The sequence below is a fragment of the Oncorhynchus mykiss genome, chromosome 21, assembly GCF_013265735.2.
Source record: "Oncorhynchus mykiss isolate Arlee chromosome 21, USDA_OmykA_1.1, whole genome shotgun sequence".
Classification (NCBI taxonomy): domain Eukaryota; kingdom Metazoa; phylum Chordata; class Actinopteri; order Salmoniformes; family Salmonidae; genus Oncorhynchus; species Oncorhynchus mykiss.
The window spans coordinates 11,599,804-11,623,599 of record NC_048585.1 but is presented as its reverse complement, the minus strand read 5'-3'; the positions used below and the strand labels follow the sequence as shown (position 1 = coordinate 11,623,599).

General features: G+C 42.1%; 1 protein-coding gene across 18 annotated transcripts in view; it reads right to left on the bottom strand.

Moving 5' to 3' along the window:
• The window catches only part of nrcama (neuronal cell adhesion molecule a), a 144,432-nt gene that overhangs the window by 612 nt on the left and 120,024 nt on the right, over positions 1–23,796 (bottom strand). For 3 of the 18 annotated variants that reach the window (XM_036956881.1, XM_036956883.1, XM_036956885.1), the window contains 19 exons: positions 23,415–23,581; positions 22,130–22,277; positions 19,412–19,536; positions 18,879–18,908; positions 18,315–18,416; positions 17,240–17,437; positions 15,562–15,632; positions 15,188–15,413; positions 14,754–14,869; positions 14,302–14,506; positions 13,725–13,847; positions 13,309–13,485; positions 12,531–12,566; positions 10,101–10,166; positions 9,599–9,724; positions 9,051–9,215; positions 8,063–8,197; positions 7,772–7,850; positions 1–350 (listed from right to left, as the gene is read on the bottom strand). The exon at positions 1–350 is cut by the window's left edge and continues 612 nt beyond it. In XM_036956881.1, the coding sequence (XP_036812776.1) occupies positions 116–350; positions 7,772–7,850; positions 8,063–8,197; positions 9,051–9,215; positions 9,599–9,724; positions 10,101–10,166; positions 12,531–12,566; positions 13,309–13,485; positions 13,725–13,847; positions 14,302–14,506; positions 14,754–14,869; positions 15,188–15,413; positions 15,562–15,632; positions 17,240–17,437; positions 18,315–18,416; positions 18,879–18,908; positions 19,412–19,536; positions 22,130–22,277; positions 23,415–23,581 (2,530 nt within the window). In that variant the 3' untranslated portion in view covers positions 1–115. The remainder of the gene's footprint in view (positions 351–7,771; positions 7,851–8,062; positions 8,198–9,050; positions 9,216–9,598; positions 9,725–10,100; positions 10,167–12,530; positions 12,567–13,308; positions 13,486–13,724; positions 13,848–14,301; positions 14,507–14,753; positions 14,870–15,187; positions 15,414–15,561; positions 15,633–17,239; positions 17,438–18,314; positions 18,417–18,878; positions 18,909–19,411; positions 19,537–22,129; positions 22,278–23,414; positions 23,582–23,796) is intronic. The other 15 variants (XM_036956884.1, XM_036956890.1, XM_036956887.1 and 12 more) reach the window with 10 other exon arrangements.

Here is a 23,796-nt window from a genome sequence, read left to right as displayed (position 1 = left end):
CACGTCCTTATGGTGGCAGGTCTCCATGGTGACAGGTCAGGTCACCACAGTGACGGTTTCCATGGCAGCCAGTCGTCATGGCATCGCCATCGGCTAGCGGTGACTGTCTCTCTACCTAGACGAAGGAGTTCATAGCGTTGACCGGCGAGGGGGCCTCGGAGCTCTCGTTGCCCTCATGCGTGTCTTTCTCCTTCTTGCCGCTGTACTGGCCGATGAAGGATCCATCCTCGTTGAACTGCCCATCCCCTCCCTCGCCGTAGTCCACCAGGCTGTCATCACTGTCGTCCCTCTTCACCGTTCCGTTGGACGGCGTCCGGCTGCCCTTCAGAGGCTTGTGGTCCTCCGTGTCACTAAGGGTTAGGAGGGAGAGGCAGAGAAACGGTTTACTTTAGGTCAGATAGTGGTGGCTAAGTTTGGTCCTGGAGAGATACAGGGGGTGCAGGGTTTTGTTCCAGCCTGGCATTGATGCACCTAATTCACCTGACCAAGGTCTTGTTTAGGATGTGTTCAAGCTTGGCTGGAGCAAAAGCCTGGAACACCTAGATCTGCGGGACTGGACTTGGTGACGAATACTTTGACATGATTCCATTTCAATCAATAAGGCGTGCTTCTCAACATAACGCACATACTAGGCAGACATCAGACCATGTGCTATCCATTAAATCTACATGCATTAAAGACTCAGAGGGATTCAAATAACAGATCTGTCCAAAATGCACAGGGGTCTTAATGGTCTGGAGTCGAGGGGCTGAGTCGTACAAAAACCCTTTTATTGAAATTACAAACTGAACTGATTCTGGTGGATCAATCTACCAGTAGAAGTGCAGCAGGCTATATCCTGTTCAACATTAACACCACGGTGACACTATATCCTGTTCAACATTAACACCACAGTGACACTATATCCTGTTCAACATTAACACCACGGTGACACTATATCCTGTTCAACATTAACACCACAGTGACACTATATCCTGTTCAACATTAACACCACGGTGACACTATATCCTGTTCAACATTAACACTATATCCTGTTCAACATTAACACCACGGTGACACTATATCCTGTTCAACATTAACACCACGGTGACACTATATCCTGTTCAACATTAACACTATATCCTGTTCCACATTAACACTATATCCTGTTCAACATTAACACTATATCCTGTTCCACATTAACACTATATCCTGTTCCACATTAACACTATATCCTGTTCCACATTAACACTATATCCTGCTCAACATTAACACTATATCCTGTTCCACATTAACACTATATCCTGTTCCACATTAACACTACGGTGACACTATATCCTGTTCAACATTGACACTATATCCTGTTCAACATTAACACTATATCCTGTTCAACATTAACACCACGGTGACAATATAACCTGTTCAACATTAACACTATATCCTGTTCAACATTAACACCACAGTGACACTATATCCTGCTCAACATTAACACTATATCCTGTTCCACATTAACACTGCGGTGACACTATATCCTGTTCAACATTAACACTAAATCCTGTTCAACATTAACACCACAGTGACACTATATCCTGCTCAACATTAACAGCACAGTGACACTATATCCTGCTCAACATTAACACTATATCCTGTTCAACATTAACACTATATCCTGTTCCACATTAACACTATGGTGACACTATATCCTGTTCAACATTAACACTATATCCTGTTCAACATTAACACTATATCCTGTTCAACATTAACACTATATCCTGTTCAACATTAACACTATATCCTGTTCCACATTAACACTATATCCTGTTCCACATTAACACTATATCCTGTTCCACATTAACACTATATCCTGTTCCACATTAACACTATATCCTGCTCAACATTAACACTATATCCTGTTCCACATTAACACTATATCCTGTTCCACATTAACACTACGGTGACACTATATCCTGTTCAACATTAACACTATATCCTGTTCAACATTAACACTATATCCTGTTCCACATTAACACTATATCCTGTTCCACATTAACACTATATCCTGTTCAACATTAACACTATATCCTGTTCCACATTAACACTATGGTGACACTATATCCTGTTCAACATTAACACTATATCCTGTTCAACATTAACACTATATCCTGTTCAACATTAACACTATATCCTGTTCAACATTAACACTATATCCTGTTCCACATTAACACTATATCCTGTTCCACATTAACACTATATCCTGTTCCACATTAACACTATATCCTGTTCCACATTAACACTATATCCTGCTCAACATTAACACTATATCCTGTTCAACATTAACACCACGGTGACACTATATCCTATTCAACATTAACACTATATCCTGTTCAACATTAACACTATATCCTGTTCAACATTAACACTATATCCTGTTCAACATTAACACTATATCCTGTTCCACATTAACACTATATCCTGTTCCACATTAACACTATATCCTGTTCCACATTAACACTATATCCTGCTCAACATTAACACTATATCCTGTTCCACATTAACACTATATCCTGTTCCACATTAACACTACGGTGACACTATATCCTGTTCAACATTGACACTATATCCTGTTCAACATTAACACTATATCCTGTTCAACATTAACACCACGGTGACAATATAACCTGTTCAACATTAACACTATATCCTGTTCAACATTAACACCACAGTGACACTATATCCTGCTCAACATTAACACTATATCCTGTTCAACATTAACACTACGGTGACACTATATCCTATTCAACATTAACACTATATCCTGTTCAACATTAACACTATATCCTGTTCAACATTAACACTATATCCTGTTCAACATTAACACTATATCCTGTTCAACATTAACACTATATCCTGTTCAACATTAACACTATATCCTGTTCAACATTAACACTATATCCTGTTCAACATTAACACTACAGTGACACTATATCCTGTTCAACATTAACACCACTGTGACACTATATCCTGTTCAACATTAACACTACGGTGACACTATATCCTGTTCAACATTAACACTATATCCTGTTCAACATTAACACCACAGTGACACTATATCCTGCTCAACATTAACACTATATCCTGTTCAACATTAACACTATATCCTGTTCAACATTAACACTACGGTGACACTATATCCTGTTCAACATTAACACCACGGTGACACTATATCCTATTCAACATTAACACTATATCCTGTTCAACATTAACACTATATCCTGTTCAACATTAACACTATATCCTGTTCAACATTAACACTATATCCTGTTCAACATTAACACTATATCCTGTTCAACATTAACACTACAGTGACACTATATCCTGTTCAACATTAACACCACTGTGACACTATATCCTGTTCAACATTAACACTACGGTGACACTATATCCTGGTCAACATTAACACTACGGTGACACTATATCCTGTTCAACATTAACACCACAGTGACACTATATCCTGCTCAACATTAACACCACAGTGACACTATATCCTATTCAACATTAACACTATATCCAGGTCAACATTAACACCACAGTGACACTATATCCTGTTCAACATTAACACTATATCCTGTTCAACATTAACACTATATCCTGTTCAACATTAACACTATATCCTGTTCAACATTAACACTACAGTGACACTATATCCTGTTCAACATTAACACCACGGTGACACTATATCCTGTTCAACATTAACACTATATCCTGTTCAACATTAACACTACAGTGACACTATATCCTGTTCAACATTAACACCACAGTGACACTATATCCTGTTCAACATTAACACTACGGTGACACTATATCCTGGTCAACATTAACACTACGGTGACACTATATCCTGTTCAACATTAACACCACGGTGACACTATATCCTGTTCAACATTAACACCACAGTGACACTATATCCTGTTCAACATTAACACTACGGTGACACTATATCCTGTTCAACATTAACACTAACACCACAGTGACACTATATCCTTCTCAACATTAACACCACAGTGACACTATATCCTGTTCAACATTAACACCACAGTGACACTATATCCTGTTCAACATTAACACCATGGTGACACTATATCCTGTTCAACATTAACACTACAGTGACACTATATCCTGTCAACATTAACACCATGGTGACACTATATCCTGTTCAAAATTAACACCACAGTGACAATATATCCTGTTCAACATTAACACCACGGTGACACTATATCCTGTTCAAAATTAACACCACAGTGACAATATAACCTGTTCAACATTAACACTATATCCTGTTCAACATTAACACTATATCCTGTTCAACATTAACACCACGGTGACACTATATCCTGTTCAACATTAACACTATATCCTGTTCAACATTAACACTATATCCTGTTCAACATTAACACCACGGTGACAATACACAGGTATAATGGACTTAGTAATGCTGTCCTTAGTGTTTCCTCACCTCTCGTATTCTATCTATGCCAGAATATGTCAGACATTTATACCGTATAGAAATAACAACACTGAGTGTACAAAACATTAACGATACCTTCTCTTTCCATGACAGAGCACCTGATTTAAGTGAAGTGTTATCTTTTATCTTGTCATGACAGAATGACCAGATGAATCCAGGTGAAAGCCATGGTACCTTGTCACTGGTTAAATCCACTTCAATCAGTCTAGACGAAGGGGGAAGACAGGTTAAATAATGATTTTTAAGCGTTTTGACAATTGAGACATGGATTGTCTATGTGTGTCATTCAGAGGGTGAATGGGCAAGACAAAACATTGGAGTGCCTTTGAACAGGGTTTGGTAGTAGGTACCAAGCACACTGGTTTGTGTCAAGAACTGCAACGCTGCTGGGTTTTTCACTTTCAACAGTTTCCTGTGTGTATCAAGAATGGTCCACCACCTAAAGGACATCCAGCCAACTTGACACAACTGTGGGAAGCATTGGAGTCAACATGGGCCAGCCTCTCTGGGGAACGCTTTTGAAACCTTGTAGAGTCCATGCCCAGAGGAATTGAGACTGTTCTGAGTGCAAAACAAGGTGCAATTCAATATTAGGAAGGTGTCGTTAATGTTTTATACACTCTGTGTATATACCTATATTAGATCGACATTACAATGGCACAACTCATAAATACAACCGAATGTTGAAATTTTTCTACCCAAAAGGAATCATTGAAAGCAACTGAAAATGAAGCCAAACAGGATATGCAGTCAAATAGTAGCTTCTGATGTTAGTGACTGTTAGTGTTATAGAACCGGATTACAATCAGGTGCTGGCCAACAAACAGGTGAGTTAAACTGACACGGTATAATCTGTGCTGGGTTCGACAAGGCCCAGCTGTCTCCTTTAGTATCAGTTTAGACACACACACAGACCTGTATCAGACGGTGTGTGTGTTGCATGCCAGGCTTGCTGTATGCTCATAGCATAATGCTAACCCTCTTACCTTTCCAGGGACCTACACCCCAAAGACAGAGAACAATGGAGGAACACATGAAGAGTGGTGGATGAGAAAATACATTCTGCTATGTGCTTTATTACAGTAGCAGCCTGATATCAAACAGTCAACCTATGTATTACAGTAGCAGCCTGATATCAAACAGTCAACCCATGTATTACAGTAGCAGCCTGATATCAAACAGTCAACCCATGTATTACAGTAGCAGCCTGATATCAAACAGTCAACCCATGTATTACAGTAGCAGCCTGATATCAAACAGTCAACCCATGTATTACAGTAGCAGCCTGATATCAAACAGTCAACCCATGTATTACAGTAGCAGCCTGATATCAAACAGTCAACCCATGTATTACAGTAGCAGCCTGATATCAAACAGTCAACCCATGTATTACAGTAGCAGCCTGATATCAAACAGTCAACCCATGTATTACAGTAGCAGCCTGATATCAAACAGTCAACCCATGTATTACAGTAGCAGCCTGATATCAAACAGTCAACCCATGTATTACAGTAGCAGCCTGATATCAAACAGTCAACCCATGTATTACAGTAGCAGCCTGATATCAAACAGTCAACCCATGTATTACAGTAGCAGCCTGATATCAAACAGTCAACCCATGTATTACAGTAGCAGCCTGATATCAAACAGTCAACCCATGTATTACAGTAGCAGCCTGATATCAAACAGTCAACCCATGTATTACAGTAGCAGCCTGATATCAAACAGTCAACCCATGTATTACAGTAGCAGCCTGATATCAAACAGTCAACCCATGTATTACAGTAGCAGCCTGATATCAAACAGTCAACCCATGTATTACAGTAGCAGCCTGATATCAAACAGTCAACACATGTATTACAGTAGCAGCCTGATATCAAACAGTCAACACATGTATTACAGTGGCAGCCTGATATCAGTCAACACGTTTGAAGCGCCACAATTATTATTACTGTACTAACTTAAAACTAAAAACCCAAAAAGATTTGGCACACAAAGTATGATGATGATATCACAAGATGCAGATTGAGACACTTTCAGCAGCAAAGCTTGATACAACTTCTCATCAATGATAGCATGACAGCTGTTTTTAATGTTACATTAAAATACATACTATTTGCACACACACACACTAATGTATAAAAGTTGCTTTGATTTATTATGAAATCATATGTGTAAAGTACAGTATTTACAGTGTTAATTAAACACAGAGAGGTGTAGATTCTGTCTTGTTAATTAAACACAGAGAGGTGTAGATTCTGTCTTGTTAATTAAACACAGAGGTGTAGATTCTGTCTTGTTAATTAAAAACAGACAGGTGTATATTCTGTCTTGTTAATTAAACACAGAGGTGTAGATTCTGTCTTGTTAATTAAAAACAGAGGTGTAGATTCTGTCTTGTTAATTAAAAACAGACAGGTGTAGATTTTGTCTTGTTAATTAATCACAGAGAGGTGTAGATTCTGTCTTGTTAATTAAACACAGAGGTGTAGAATCTGTCTTGTTAATTAAACACAGAGAGGTGTAGATTCTGTCTTGTTAATTAAACACAGAGAGGTGTAGATTCTGTCTTGTTAATTAAAAACAGACAGGTGTAGATTCTGTCTTGTTAATTAAACACAGAGAGGTGTAGATTCTGTCTTGTTAATTAATCACAGAGAGGTGTAGATTCTGTCTTGTTAATTAAAAACAGACAGGTGTAGAATCTGTCTTGTTAATTAAACACAGACAGGTGTAGATTCTGTCTTGTTAATTAAACACAGAGAGGTGTAGATTCTGTCTTGTTAATTAAAAACAGACAGGTGTAGATTCTGTCTTGTTAATTAAACACAGAGAGGTGTAGATTCTGTCTTGTTAATTAAAAACAGACAGGTGTAGATTCTGTCTTGTTAATTAAACACAGAGAGGTGTAGATTCTGTCTTGTTAATTAAACACAGAGAGGTGTAGATTCTGTCTTGTTAATTAAAAACAGACAGGTGTAGATTATGTCTTGTTAATTAAAAACAGACAGGTGTAGATTCTGTCTTGTTAATTAAACACAGAGAGGTGTAGATTCTGTCTTGCCTCGAGGGAGTCAGGAAGGGAGAGTTTCCTTGTTCCTTGATAAAATGTTCTACACATCCAAACATGTCAATCAGAACAACATGTCAATCAGAACAACATGTCAATCAGAACAACATGTCAATCAGAACAACATGGAACAAGTACAGTAGTCTTCAAGGGGAATGTGTGTGTGTGTGTGTGTTGTGTTCCAGAGTCTCTCTCACCTGTACTCTCCAAACGTCCCATCATCATCCTTCATAGGCTGGATCTCTGGGTCTTGATGAGCATCCTCTTTTTCTTTCACTGTGGATAGAATACACATCATTGTTGCTGAATGTCTAGGGTGTGTGTGTGTGTGTGTATGTGTGTGTGTGTGTGTGTGTGTGTGTGTGTGTGTGTGTGTGTGTGTGTGTGTGTGTGTGTGTGTGTGTGTGTGTGTGTGTGTGTGTGTGTGTGTGTGTGTGTGTGTGTGTGTGTGTGTGTGTATGTGTGTGTGTGTGTGTGTGTGTGTGTACCTGGGTATTTCCCTCCCTTGTTCCTCTTGATGAAGCAGATGATGAGAAGGACGAGGATGAGGAGAGCGATGGCACACATCAGCCCTATGAACCAACCCTGAGTGGCTAGGTCTACCTGGTCGCTTTTCATTGCTTCTGACACACACAGACACATACGCACACACACGCACACACACACACACACACACACACACACACACACACACACACACACACACACACACACACACACACACACACACACATACACACACACACACACACACACACAGGAAGAAGAAAAGGGAAAAGGTTGTCAGAGTCCTGTTGACAGGGGAACATTTGACGGCAGAGTGGTGCAGGCAAGGACCTGTATAAATCACGGTTAAATTAAATTAAGAACAGGGAGGGAATTTCCCAAAAATTGTTTAAGGGTGAAAAAAATGTATTCCATTTTTCTATATGAAGGCATGCAACGACAACGACCCTCTACTGAACATACAGTGTGTTTCACTCAACTTTCACTGCACACAAACTGAAAACAGACAAGATTCCTAAAATGAACTAGGGACATCATGAGGCATGCTTCAAACCTCGCTCTTACCATGCTGTTACACTAGCTACACCACAGACTTTAACAGGTCTGATGGAGATCTGACCATGCTGTTACACTAGCTACACCACAGACTTGAACAGGTCAGACTGATGGAGATCTGACCATGCTGTTACACTAGCTACACCACAGACTTTAACAGGTCTGATGGAGATCTGACCATGGGAAGAGGGTATGGAAGGAGGATGCAGGCAACTACAAGGAACAATCATCTACCGTACATCAGGGTTGGGGTCAATTCCAGTTCAATTCAGTCACTTCCAATTCATTGAAAAGCAATGAGGAAATAGAATTGTAAGTGGAACAGTTAACGTCCCGAATGGACTAATATTGAAATGGAATTGTCCCCAACCCTGCAGTACACTGAGGCAGAGCGCTCTGGACATGCTGCCTCACCTGGCAGCGTTATCACTAGCTCCTCTGTACTGTGTATGGTAGCCTCAGAGTGATCTTTAACTACCAGCCGAACCCTATAGGACGTCCCCGGCTTTAAGCCCTTTATCAGATAGGTCTGAGACCCGCTACTGCCGTTTACACACTCTTTTGTCCAGTCTTCTTTACCTGGAGGGAATGGAGGCGTTGGGGAGAAAGTCAAAATAGAGAGAAGGAAGGTGTGTATTGAAAAAGGCAAGTATTTGTGTGGATGATATGACGTATATGCACTGAAAAACGTTTTATTGCTGAAAACCTTTGAGGTAAACATGCCACTTTCTCATTCTATGAGGTATGTTAACAGTGGGTTTGTAAAATCATTTTTATGGGAATTGATGATCCAGGTTTTGGAATAAATTAACAATGATACTTTAACCGTATTAAGGTTATATGCTTGACAGGCAGTTTATATGCTTGACAGGCAGTTTATATGATTAACTGTGTGTTTATATACATGCAATTTGCTTTGTGATGCGATGAGACGATATTGTATAGAAGTAGGAATAGCTTACTGTTTTCTACAATATACTCCACATACACATTCTTATCTGGTCCAAAGTATTCCCAACTTATCACTGCTCCCTCCTCTCCCACCACAGAGGAGTTTACATTGGTGAACGCCGGGCCTATCGGACGCACTGGTCACACAGGGAAGAACATACAGGACAGTTGTTGAGCTACACAAGTTGGAACCGTAGCCAGTAACATACAAGTCTCAGAGATATAGGACGTTACAGACGGTCACGGAGGACGGAACTTAGACTCAAATACAAACTGTAGACTTTGTAATCTAATAATGTTCTATTTTCCAGAAAATGAGTCACACCTATAACTAAATATCGACAGGTATTCTGCCTTTCCTGCATTTCCCACCATATTTACCTGAGAACTAATCATTTGTCATATGCAAGCTAGACACAGGACACACAACTGTCCTAAACGATGAGTTAACATGTTCCTCTTTAGAGATCTTATGGAGAGAGAGGTAAGGGACTCAGGGAATGGCTGTAGTACCCTTGTGAAACGGGGGGCGCAGAGACTGAGTGATGGGAGAGATTGGAAGATGGGGTTCTGTGTAGCCTGAAACAACAACACCACAGATAAGAGTAAGACACCACAGACAGCACAGACAGCACAGGCACCACAGGCACCACAGACACCACAGGCACCACCACCACAGGGGCAGACAAACAAATAGTACCACAATACTATAGAGTTATTATATTAGTTATAGTAGTTAGAGGTAGAGTAGTTAACAGCATGAAGACTGTCCAACGGTACAGCATCATGTAGGACAGGTAGTTATAGTAGTTATATTAGTTATAGTAGTTAACATCATACAGGACAGGTAGTTATAGTAGTTAACATCATATAGGACAGGTAGTTATAGTAGTTAACATCATACAGGAGAGGTAGTTATAGTAGTTATAGTAGTTCACATCATACAGGATGGTTTAATAAAACACATGGTACAGTGATGGAATGAATTCATGAGCAAGGGCAAGGAAAGAGGAGGAAAGACAGCAAATGAAAGACATGAGTAGCCTACAACATTGCTATTCATCCATTTAGGTATTTTAAGGTGAATTGGACACAAGGGTTGGTGCTTGCGGATGCAATGAAAGCAGTAATAGGCTGATTTCTTTACTTTACCACTTAGAATGAGGAAATGCATTGGCGGCATGCATTCTAAGCAGTATTCTAGACTGGCTATTGGAACGTAGTATTAGAGTGAACATCTACTCCCACAGTAGCTAACATAGAGCATTATGGGTACTGTAGTACATCATGCTACAGCTCACTGATGATGGAGGAAGGCACATGCAGACAGATCTACAGTAGCTATCTATCAGGGTCTAGTAACTGGTAGAACATGCAGACAGATCTACAGTAGCTATCTATCAGGATCTAGTTTCTCTACCTAGTAGAACATGCAGACAGATCTATAGTAGATATCTATCAGGGTCTAGTAACTGGTAGAACATGCAGACAGATCTACAGTAGCTATCTATCAGGATCTAGTTTCTCTACCTAGTAGAACATGCAGACAGATCTACAGTAGATATCTATCAGGGTCTAGTAACTGGTAGAACATGCAGACAGATCTACAGTAGCTATCTATCAGGATCTAGTTTCTCTACCTAGTAGAACATGCAGACAGATCTACAGTAGTTATCTATCAGGATCTAGTAACTGGTAGAACATGCAGACAGATCTACAGTAGCTATCTATCAGGGTCTAGTAACTGGTAGAACATGCAGACAGATCTACAGTAGCTATCTATCAGAGTCTAGTAACTGGTAGAACATGCAGACAGATCTACAGTAGCTATCTATCAGGGTCTAGTAACTGGTAGAACATGCAGACAGATCTACAGTAGCTATCTATCAGAGTCTAGTAACTGGTAGAACATGCAGACAGATCTACAGTAGCTATCTATCAGAGTCTAGTAACTGGTAGAACATGCAGACAGATCTACAGTAGCTATCTATCATGGTCTAGTAACTGGTAGAACATGCAGACAGATCTACAGTAGCTATCTATCAGGGTCTAGTAACTGGTAGAACATGCAGACAGATCTACAGTAGCTATCTATCAGGGTCTAGTTTCTCTACTTAGTAGAACATGCAGACAGATCTACAGTAGCTATCTATCAGGGCCGAGTAACTGGTAGAACATGCAGACAGATCTACAGTAGCTATCTATCAGGGTCTAGTAACTGGTAGAACATGCAGACATATCTACAGTAGCTATCTATCAGGGTCTAGTAACTGGTAGGACATGCAGACAGATCTACAGTAGCTATCTATCAGGGTCTAGTAACTGGTAGAACATGCAGACAGATCTACAGTAGCTATCTATCAGGGTCTAGTAACTGGTAGAACATGCAGACAGATCTACAGTAGATATCTATCAGGGTCTAGTAACTGGTAGAACATGCAGACAGATCTACAGTAGCTATCTATCAGGGTCTAGTAACTGGTAGGACATGCAGACAGATCTACAGTAGCTATCTATCAGGGTCTAGTAACTGGTAGAACATGCAGACAGATCTACAGTAGCTATCTATCAGGGTCTAGTAACTGGTAGAACATACAGACAGATCTACAGTAGCTATCTATCAGGGTCTAGTAACTGGTAGAACATGCAGACAGATCTACAGTAGCTATCTATCAGGGTCTAGTTTCTCTACCTAGTAGAACATGCAGACAGATCTACAGTAGATATCTATCAGGGTCTAGTAACTGGTAGAACATGCAGACAGATCTACAGTAGATATCTATCAGGGTCTAGTAACTGGTAGAACATGCAGACAGATCTACAGTAGCTATCTATCAGGGTCTAGTAACTGGTAGAACATGCAGACAGATATACAGTAGCTATCTATCAGGGTCTAGTAACTGGTAGAACATGCAGGTGCCTCCGCTGAGAGACTTATTTTACCTTTGAACACATCTACTATGGGTTGCTGAATAAAGGCTTCAGAGAGAAGAGGAGAAAGAGAAAGAGAGGAATAAAGAGAGACAGAGAGAAGAGAAGACAAACACAGGCAGAGGGGATGTAAGTAGGTGAGCAAGGAAAAAGTACAACTAGATCCTACCGTGTTCCCATTTTAAAGACAAAGTCTTTTTTCACCAGGTTCACGCAAAACAGAATGATTCACTACAGGTGGAACAACACGGGGGACAGTTTTACCACACTGGAACACGTCAGAGTCCATGCAACCTGAAACGTGTGTTATCCGCTGAGAAAACAAAGACTCTCACATGGGACGCTGTAGGAAATGTCGGACGCTGCGCTGTAGGAAAAGCTACAAACTGTAAACTGCCACCCACCACTTTTTTTGGTAAACAGCTGAGAGAAATCTGAGAGAAACCACTCTCAAATTCATAGACAGCGGCTTTAGAGTGTTGAGTTTAGACAAATAATAACTTCAACACACCCATAACACTGTACAATTTGCTTTCACTGTACCTAAAGCTCCATAGAGATACATTAGATTACTTGACCAAGATGGCCGTCCTCTAATCACCTTACCGGCATGCCAATGGCCATTCTAGTGTTGTAGTTCATTCTAGTGTTGTATTTCATTCTAGTGTTGCCCGTTGGTTTGGCCGGGATAGGCCGTCATTCTAAATGACTTGCATTCTAAACTGACTTGTTTAGTTAAAGAACGGTTGAATAAATAAATCAAGAACATGTCATTCTACGTAAAGCTCACCTTCATCCATGATAGTGACAGCCTCCTCTGTGATGGTTGGGCCGGAGCCCTTGATGGTCTTAGCGTTGAAGTAGAACTTATAGCGGGTGCTGTACTTGAGGTCGGCCAGGACTACGGTGGTCTCATTGGCTGGGAACATCATCTCCTCAACGGGACCCAGCTCATTGGAGCTGTTGACTGAGAGAGAGAGAGAGAGAGAGAGAGAGAGAGAGAGAGAGAGAGAGAGAGAGAGAGAGAGAGAGAGAGAGAGAGAGAGAGAGAGAGAGAGATGCATAAGGATAAAGATATTGAAATACTTCCTTTGATTTCAAACCAATCCAGTGAGGCACACACACATACACACCCAGAAGGGTTGGAAGCCAGGGTCAGCCACAGACGCCACAATAAAAATGCATCAAATTGCTCAGCAGACTTACCTGGCTGGTATTTGAGTGTGTAGCCGGTGAGGCGACCATTGTTGTCCTGTGGAGGACCCCACTCCAGCGTCAGAGAGTCCATGTCGGTGTTCTTTATACGCAAGAAGGAAGGAGGACCAGGGACTAAACACACGCAGATAAACACATGGATACAATGTCATAACGTGTGGATGCAATTATACAAAATGACTTATGAACTAAAGAAAACCACCATTCATAGTCACAAAACCATACAGTAACGTACAGATAGAACCATTCTAACCTGATGTGTTTAGCATTGTTTCCGGCCCATAGTCAGCCTCTGCCAACAGTATAGCACAATGCATGGCTATATGTATACGGTAGTGGTGGCAGGTGGAACTTTAAATGGGGAGGATGGGCTCATAGTAATGGCTGGAGCGGAATGAATGGAAGGGTCTCCAATACAAGAAACATCTAGTTTCCATGACTACCATTCCATTTAATCCATTCCATTCATTATTATGAGCCGTCCTCCCCTCACCAGCCTCCTGTGGTATATGGATTAAACACAGAGAATCTACCCAACAACAGTAGGAGTCTGAATGAGGCCCCTCACCTCCCTCTGGGGTCTCAAAGTTGTGGTTGGGGCTGGGGGGCCCCTCTCCCTTGCCGTTGACCACCCTGATGTTCAGTGTATAGAGGCTGTAGGGTTTGAGGCCTGGTAGTCTGCCATCAGTCCTGTTCCCACTGAAGAGCAACACCTGCTGTTCCTCCTGCTGAGCCTCTGCCTGGTGGAGGCTACGCTCACGCCAGTAGGACACCTGCAGGACCACACACACATCAGACAAACATTCTGGTCTAAATGACCAGGTTCTTCCTGGTTCCATGATGGTCGGATGTCCTACTTATTCCCACCTGACTACAGGAAGATCTGGGCATTTTGGCAAAACATACCAGAATGTTACCCCTTAACTGTGACACGAACTGATGAATTTAACTACCAATATATTGTGGTGATAATAAATCTTTCTCCACATTGTGAGGATCTCTGGTTGCTGTGTACAGTACCTTGTAGCCCTGGAGTCGTCCCCTGACCATGGAGGTGAGGACAGGCTCCCAGTGAACCTCTGCAAGCGTCCCGTTCTGAACCAGCACCTGGACACTCTCTGGGGCTGACATGGGCACTGAGTGACAGACAAAGATTTCAACAGACTATACTCCATACTGGCATCAAATATTTCATGACAACAACCTTCTAATTTGCATTCTAACTAGAAATGATTGGATCTAGAAGTTACTGGAACTTCTGGTGGCAGTTTTCAGTTTGAAAAAGACCATTCCTCTGTCCATCCACAACCTCCTCATTTACATAGACCTACCCATGTACAGTAGTAGTACTCACAGTCCTCTCTACACACACACACACACACACACACACACACACACACACACACACACACACACACACACACACACACACACACACACACAACAATACTCACCGTCCTCTCCAGAATACCCCACCACCGCCTCAGGCGCTGGTCCGTTTCCGTAGTCGTTCACCGCCTGAACTTTGACCTCGTAGGGTACGAAAGTGGGCGTGCCTGACACCACATACTTGGAGGCGTTAGCCACGGTCTCAGACAACCAGTCCTCCTCCACATCCTTCTGTCTCCAGTTCACCTTGTACTGTAGTCCTGGTCCATTGGACTGGAGGCCTGTCAGCTCCTAAGGCAGAGATATTACAGGGGAAGAGGGGTCTTCACTGGGCTAATAGTGAGATGGTGACACCATGAATAGGGTCAGGAATACTCACTGTAGGCTGCTGAATTAGGACTAATGATACTGGTTATACTTGAGATGGAGCATACCTTACCTTCCATGAGATGACTAAGTTATTATGTTCAGTTCCAACACCATGGACATCTGTTGGATTCACATCTGGAGCTAACAGAATCACAAACAGATCACAGATCAGACCAAACCTCTTGCCTTTTCTACAGTGTACATCAGAACCTTCTTACACTGTAGTCATCCCTACCTCTCACTCTAACACTTCTGACCATCTTCCTCTACAGTCATCCCTACCTCTCACTCTAACACTTCTGACCATCTTCCTCTACAGTCATCCCTACCTCTCACTCTAGCACTTCTGACCATCTTACACTATAGTCATCCCTACCTCTCACTCTAACACTTCTGACCATCTTCCTCTACAGTCATCCCTACCTCTCACTCTAACACTTCTGACCATCTTACTCTACAGTCGTGGCCAAAAGTTTTGAGAATGACACAAATATTAATTTTCACAAAGTCTGCTGCTTCAGTGTCTTTAGATATTTTTGTCAGATGTTATTATAGGAATACTGAAGTATAAATACAAGCATTTCATACGTGTCAAAGGCTTTTATTGACAATTACATGAAGTTGATGCAAAGAGCCAATATTTGCAGTGTTGACCCTTCTTTTTCAAGACCTCTACAATCCGCCCTGGCATGCTGTCAATTAATTTCTGGGGCACATCCTGGCTGATGGCAGCCCATTCTTGCATAATCAATGCTTGGAGTTTGTCAGAATTTGTGGGGTTTTGTTTGTCCACCCGCCTCTTGAGGATTGACCACAAATTCTCAACGGGATTAAGGTCTGGGGAGTTTCCTGGCCATGGACCCAAAAATATTTATGTTTTGTTCCCCGAGCCACTTAGTTATCACTTTGTCTTATGGCAAGGTGCTCCATCATGCTGGAAAAGGCATTGTTCGTCACCAAACTGTTCCTGGATGGTTGGGGGAAGTTGCTCTCAGAGGATGTGTTGGTACCATTCTTTATTATTGGCTGTGTTCTTAGGCAAAATTGTGAGTGAGCCCACTCCCTTGGCTGAGAAGCAACCCCACACATGAATGGTATCAGGATGCTTTACTGTTGGCATGACACAGGACTGATGGTAGTGCTCACCTTGTCTTCTCCGGACAAGCTTTTTTCCGAATGCCCCAAACAATCGGAAAGGGGATTCATCAGAGAAAATGACTTTACCCCAGTCCTCAGCAGTACAATCCCTGTACCTTTCGCAGAATATCAGTCTGTCCCTGATGTTTTTTCTGGAGAGAAGTGGCTTCTTTGCTGCCCTTCTTAACACCAGGCCATCCTCCAAAATTCTTCTCCTCACTGTGCGTGCAGATGCACTCACACCTGCCTGCTGCACTCACACCTGCCTGCTGCCATTCATGAGCGAGCTCTGTACTGGTGGTGCCCCGATCCTGCAGCTGAATAAACTTTAGGAGATGGTCCTGGCGCTTGCTGGACTTTCTTGGGTTCCCTGAAGCCTTCTTCACAACAATTGAACCGCTCTCCTTGAAGTTCTTGATGATCTGATAAATGGTTGATTTAGGTGCAATCTTACTGGCAGCAATATCCTTGCCTTGTCATCCCTTCTTCTCACTCTAACACTTCTGACCATCTTACTCTACAGTCATCCCAACCTCTAACACCTCTACAGTTTTAGAACAGACTATTTGCATTTCTTTCACAATAAAGTAAGATCCACAGTATAGTTTTACCTGCAGGGTTGGTCCTGTACTGTCTGGAGGGCTGGCTGGGCTGGCTGTAGCCCACGTGGTTCACGGCCAGAACCCTGAAGGAGTAGTAGGCGTAGGGGGACAGGTCCAGGTGGGCCGTGGTCTTGGTGCCCTCCTCCTCTGTCAGGTTGTGCCACACCCCAGCCTGGTGGAGCAGGTCCTCATACTGGACTAGGAACTCTGGGAGGGGACAGAACATGGAGGAGGGGTTAGAACATGGAGGAGGGGATAGAACATGTGAGAGGGGTAAGAACATGGAGGAGGGGATAGAACATGGAGGAGGGGTTAGAACATGGAGGAGTGGTTAAAACATGGAGGGGATAGAACATGGAGGAGGGGTTAGAACATGGAGGAGGGGTTAGAACATGGAGGAGTGGTTAGAACATGGAGGAGGGGTTAGAACATGGAGGAGGGGTTAGAACATGGAGGAGGGGATAGAACATGGAGGAGGGGTTAGAACATGGAGGAGGGGTTAGAACATGGAGGAGGGGATAGAACATGGAGGAGGGGATAGAACATGGAGGAGGGGATAGAACATGGAGGAGGGGATAGAACATGGAGGAGGGGATAGAACATGGAGGAGGGGATAGAACATGGAGGAGGGGTTAGAACATGGAGGAGGGGATAGAACATGGAGGGGATAGAACATGGAGGAGGGGATAGAACATGGAGGAGGGGTTAGAACATGGAGGAGGGGTTAGAACATGGAGGAGAACATGGAGGAGTGGTTAGAACATGGAGGAGGGGTTAGAACATGTAGGAGGGGTTAGAACATGGAGGAGGGGTTTGAATATGGAGGAGGGAAATGGATTGGATCTTGGGTTGGTAGTGACCCTGTTGTGTTCATTATATTACAGTACTCTGTTGTGTTCATTATATTACAGCACTCTGTGTGGGACTGTTGTGTTCATTATAATACAGTACTCTGTGTAGGGCTGTTCATTATAATACAGTACTCTGTGTAGGGCTGTTCATTATAATACAGTACTCTGTGTAGGGCTGTTCATTATAATACAGTACTCTGTGTAGGGCTGTTGTGTTCTTTATAATACAGTACTCTGTGTAGGACTGTTGTGTTCGTCTCCAGGTATCCAGGTGAGCTGGACGCTCCTCTCTCTCTGGTCCGTCAGCTCCAGGTCTGTAGGAGGGTCTGGTTCCTCTGGAGAGGAAAACACATTGTCAGTACCACTCACTACAACAACAAGGTCACCTGATGCTTTAGGGGGTGGGAGTCAGCATGCCTTGTTTGATAAACTGAGTAACTGAGCCCGAAATGAGCAGGATCCAACTCCAACCCAAAACACAGTAGTCAGATGGACATAGTTACTACTAATAATAATAATAATCATAATAATAATAATAATAATAATAATAATCACACTAGTGAATACATCTAATGATGCAGCAGACACTTCAAACACACACAGACTGGTTCTCTCTGGTCACGGACTGTCAATATGCCACTGCAGTAGCATCACAACAGAGCCATAGCATGCTAACCAAACGGACAGGACTGCTACAGTAAGGGGGAAGGTCAGCTCTCACACACTCAGGACTGAGGGAGAGGAGTGGATGAGGAATGATGATGCTAATTATGGCCAACAGGGCCAGCGTTGTTTACCGTAGACAATAGCAGGAGTTGGAGTAGCCTCTGAGAGAGCAAGGACAGGAGTCAGATAGGAGTGACAGGTTAGTGACAAAACACAGGTTTCAGAGAGAAGAAGAATAGGACTGACTACACAGCAACAGGAAGCTGATGAAACACTTCCTATAGTCAATCACCAATATTACAACACTCTAGTATTGGTTATGAAAGACTAGAGTTACTATAGTCAATCACCAATATTACAACACTCTAGTATTGGTTATGAAAGACTAGTGTTACTATAGTCAATCACCAATATTACAACACTCTATTTTTACAACTATGTGAGCATTGGATCAGACTAAAAAGTATTTAAATAAAGATGTTAACAGACTATTCAGAACATGCACATGCGTGTCTACCACAGAGACGAAACATATCAAATTGTCATAACAGTAACTAGAGGACATAGAACATAGGTAGGTGATAGAATGAGGAAAGGATAGAATGTGTTGTATACCCTAAGATAAGTTAGGTAAACATCATGTGAAGTATGAAGGTAAACCCACCAACGACGGTGAGCATGGCGCTAGCTGAGTCCTGGTCCAGGGTGGTGTTCATGACACAGGTGTAGGTTCCCTCGTCCTCCTCTGTCACTTCGTTGATGGTCAGACTGTCAGTGTCCACCAAGAACCTAACAAAACACCACCACACAGTCAGACAATCATGCTTACAGTAACCTGTGGCGAACTGCAATAGCATCGAATAGTCCCAGTGATATGCAACTGTTCAGGGAAGTCAGGAACCAATACACACAGTCAGTCAGGAAAGCAAAGACTAGCTTTTTCAAACAGAAATTTGCATCCTGTAGCTCTAACTCCAAAAAGTTTTGGGACACTGTAAAGTCCATGGAGAACAGGGGCACCTCCTCCCAGCTGCCCACTGCACTGAGGCTAGGTAACACGGTCACCACCGATTAAAAACATTCAATAAGCATTTCTCTACGGCTGGCCATGCTTTCCTCCTGGCTACCCCAACCCCGGACAACAGCTCCGCACCCCCGGCAGCTACTTGCCCAAGCCTCCCCAGCTTCTCCTTCACCCAAATCCAGATAGCAGATGTTCTGAAAGAGCTGCAAAACCTGGACCCCTACAAATCAAGCTGGACTAGACAATCTGGACCCTCTCTTTTTAAAATTATCCGCCGCCTTTGTTGCCACCGCTATTACTAGCCTGTTCAACCTCTCTTTCGTATCGTCCGAGATCCCCAAAGATTGGAAAGCTGCCGCGGTCATCCCCCTCTTCAAAGGGGGTGACACTCTAGACCCAAACTGTTATAGACCTATATCTATCCTACCCTGCCTTTCTAAAGTCTTCAAAAGCCAAGTTAATAAACAGATCACTGACCATTTCGAATCCCACCGTACCTTCTTTGGTGTGCAATCCGGTTTCCGAGCTGGTCACGGGGGCACCTCAGCCACGCTCAAGGTACTAAACGATACCATAACCGCCATCGTTAAAAGACAGTACTGTGCAGATGTATTCATCGACCTGGCCAAGGCTTTCGACTCTGTCAATCACCGTATTCTTATCGGCAGACTCAATAGCATTGGTTTTTCAAATGACTGCCTCGCCTGGTTCACAAACTACTTCACAGACAGAGTTCAGTGTGTCAAATCGGAGGGCCTGTTGTCTGGACCTCTGGCAGTCTCTATGGGGGTACCACAGGGTTCAATTCTCGGGTCGACTCTTTTCTCTGTATATATCAACGATGTCGCTCCTGCTGCGGGTGATTCCCTGGTCCACCTCTACGCAGACGACACCATTCTGTATACTTCTGGCCCTTCTTTGGACACTGTGTTAACTAACCTCCAAACAAGCTTCAATTACATACAACACTCCTTCCGTGGCCGCCAGCTGCTCTTAAACGCTAGTAAAACCAAATGCATGCTTTTCAACTGTTCGCTGCCCGCACCCGCCCGCCCGACTAGCATCACTACTCTGGACGGTTCTGACCTAGAATACGTGGACAACTACAAATACCTAGGTGTTTGGCTAGACTGTAAACTCTCCTTCCAGACTCATTTCAAACATCTCCAATCCAAAATCAAATCTAGAATCGGCTTTCTATTTCGCAACAAAGCCTCGTTCACTCACGCCGCCAAACTTACCCTAGTAAAACTGACTATCCTACCGATCCTCGACTACGGCGATGTCATCTACAAAATATCTTTCAATACTCTACTCAGCAAACTGGGTGTAGTCTATCACAGTGTCATCCGTTTTGTTACCAAAGCACCTTGTACCACCCACCACTACGACCTGTATGCTCTAGTCGGCTGGCCCTCACTACATATTCGTCGCTAGACCCACTGGCTCCAGGTCATCTATAAGTATATGCTAGGTAAAGCTCCGCCTTATCTCTGCTCACTGGTCACGATAATAACACCCACCCGTAGCACGCGCTCCAGCAGGTATATCTCACTGGTCATCCCCAAAGCCAACACCTCCTTTGGCCGCCTTCCCTTCCAGTTCTCTGCTGCCAATGACTGGAACGAAGTGCAAAAATCGCTGATGTTGGAGACTTACATTTCCCTCACTAACTTTAAACATCACCTATCTGAGCATCTAACAGATCGCTGCAGCTATACATAGTCCATCTGTAAATAGCCCACCCAATCTACCTACCTCATCCCCCATATTGTTTTTATTTACTTTGCTGCTCTTTTGCACACCAGTATCACTACTTACACACCATCATCTGCTCATCATCATCTGCTCATCTATCACTCGTGTTAATTGTAATTACTTTGCTACTATGGCCTATGTATTGCCTTACCTCCTCATGCCATTTGCACACAATGTATATAGACTTTCTTTTTTTTCTAGTGTGTTATTGACTGTACGCTTGTTTATTCCATGTGTAACTCTGTGTTGTTGTTTCTGTCGCATTGCTTTGCTTTAGCTTGGCCAGGTCGCAGTTGGAAATGGGAACTTGTTCTTAAATAAAGGTGAAAAAAATAATGGAAAAACAAATCCAATCATACATTTACCAAATACATAATTTTTTCAGGCTTTTGCTCCAGCGCTGCTGTAACACACCTAATGTGGGGGATTGAGGAGGGCCTGAGGAGGGCCTGAGGAGCAGTTTGATTAGTAGAATGAGGTGTGTCAGAATCAGGGAGGATGTTATCTCTCCTGGAGTAGGGTTGACCACCACTGGCCTATAGCAGACCCATATCTATAGAGAGAAGGTGTGTGTAGAGGAGGTGGTCTACTCTACAGTACCTCTCGTCGTCAGGCAGCTCTCCGTTGTCTTTGAGCCAGTTCATGGTGGGGATGAGGGTGGGGTCGTGTTTAACTTTACACTCAAACACGGCCTTCCTGTTCCTCTGGACCACCATGTACTCTGGCTGGGCCAGGATCCTCGTCGGCTCTGAAGGACAATACACACATATATGGTTACACTTCATATAAATACCCTCTTAATAATGCATTATAACATCTATAAGTACATTCATAATGCATTATAACATCTATAACTACATTCATAATGCATTATAACATCTATAACTACATTCATAATGCATTGTAACATCTATAACTACATTCATAATGCATTATAACATCTATAACTACATTCATAATGCATTATAACATTTATAACTACATTCATAATGCATTATAAGTGTCTATAACTACATTCATGATGCATTATAAGTGTCTATAACTACATTCATGACGCATTATAAGTGTCTATAACTACATTCATAATGCATTATAACATCTATAACTACATTCAAAATGCATTATAAGTCTCTATAACTACATTCATGACGCATTATAAGTGTCTATAACTACATTCATAATGCATTACAAGTGTCTATAACTACATTCATAATGCATTACAAGTCTCTATAACTACATTCATGATGCATTATAAGTGTCTATAACTACATTCATGACGCATTATAAGTGTCCATAACTACATTCATAATGCATTATACATGTCTATAGCTACATTCATAATGCATTATAAGTGCCCATAACTGCATTCATAATACATTATACGTTTCGATAACTACATTCATAATGCATTATAACATCTATAACTACATTCATAATGCATTATAACATTTATAACTACATTCATAATACATTATACATTATATACATTGTATACATTATATGTATACATTATACATTATACATTATTATACATTATAACTACATTCATAATGCATTATAAGTGCCCATAACTACATTCATAATGCATTATATGTGTCTATAAACATATTCGTAAAGCATTATAACATTATAACATAGATCGGGGCGTCAGGTAGCCTAGTGGTTAGAGAGTTGGACTAGTAACCGGAAGGTTGCAAGATCGAATCCCCAAGCTGTCGTTTTGCCCTGAACAAGGCAGTTAACCCACTATTCCTAGGCTGTCATTGAAAATAAGAATCTGTTCTTAACTGACTTTCCTTGTTAAATAAAGGTAAAATAAAAATTATAACATCTATAAATACATTCATAAAGCATTATAATCAGGTTATAAGCAGGCTTGTCTGACCTTTGACCTCCAAGTAGACATGGTTCTCCCTGGTTCCCAGGTTGTTGGAGGCTATACAGGTGTACTTGCCACTGTTCAGGGACTGGGCTACGTTGATCTCTAAGGTACCGTTATTATGGATCACATATGGGTCTCTATTCAGGATACTGGTCTGGCTGTCCTTAAACCTGCAGAGGAAACACTAGGTCACTGCATTAGAACACTAGATCCCTGTGAGACTTTATGAATGTAGATATTCATCAGCTCAGTTCTTTATGAGAAGATCGTGTAGAACCGTTTGTGACTGAAGGTCTTTACGGGACACTGTGTGATATTCATTAACAGCCCTCTGTTCACAATCACACTAGCCTCAGTGAACTCCATTAGGAAGTGCAGAGGTGTT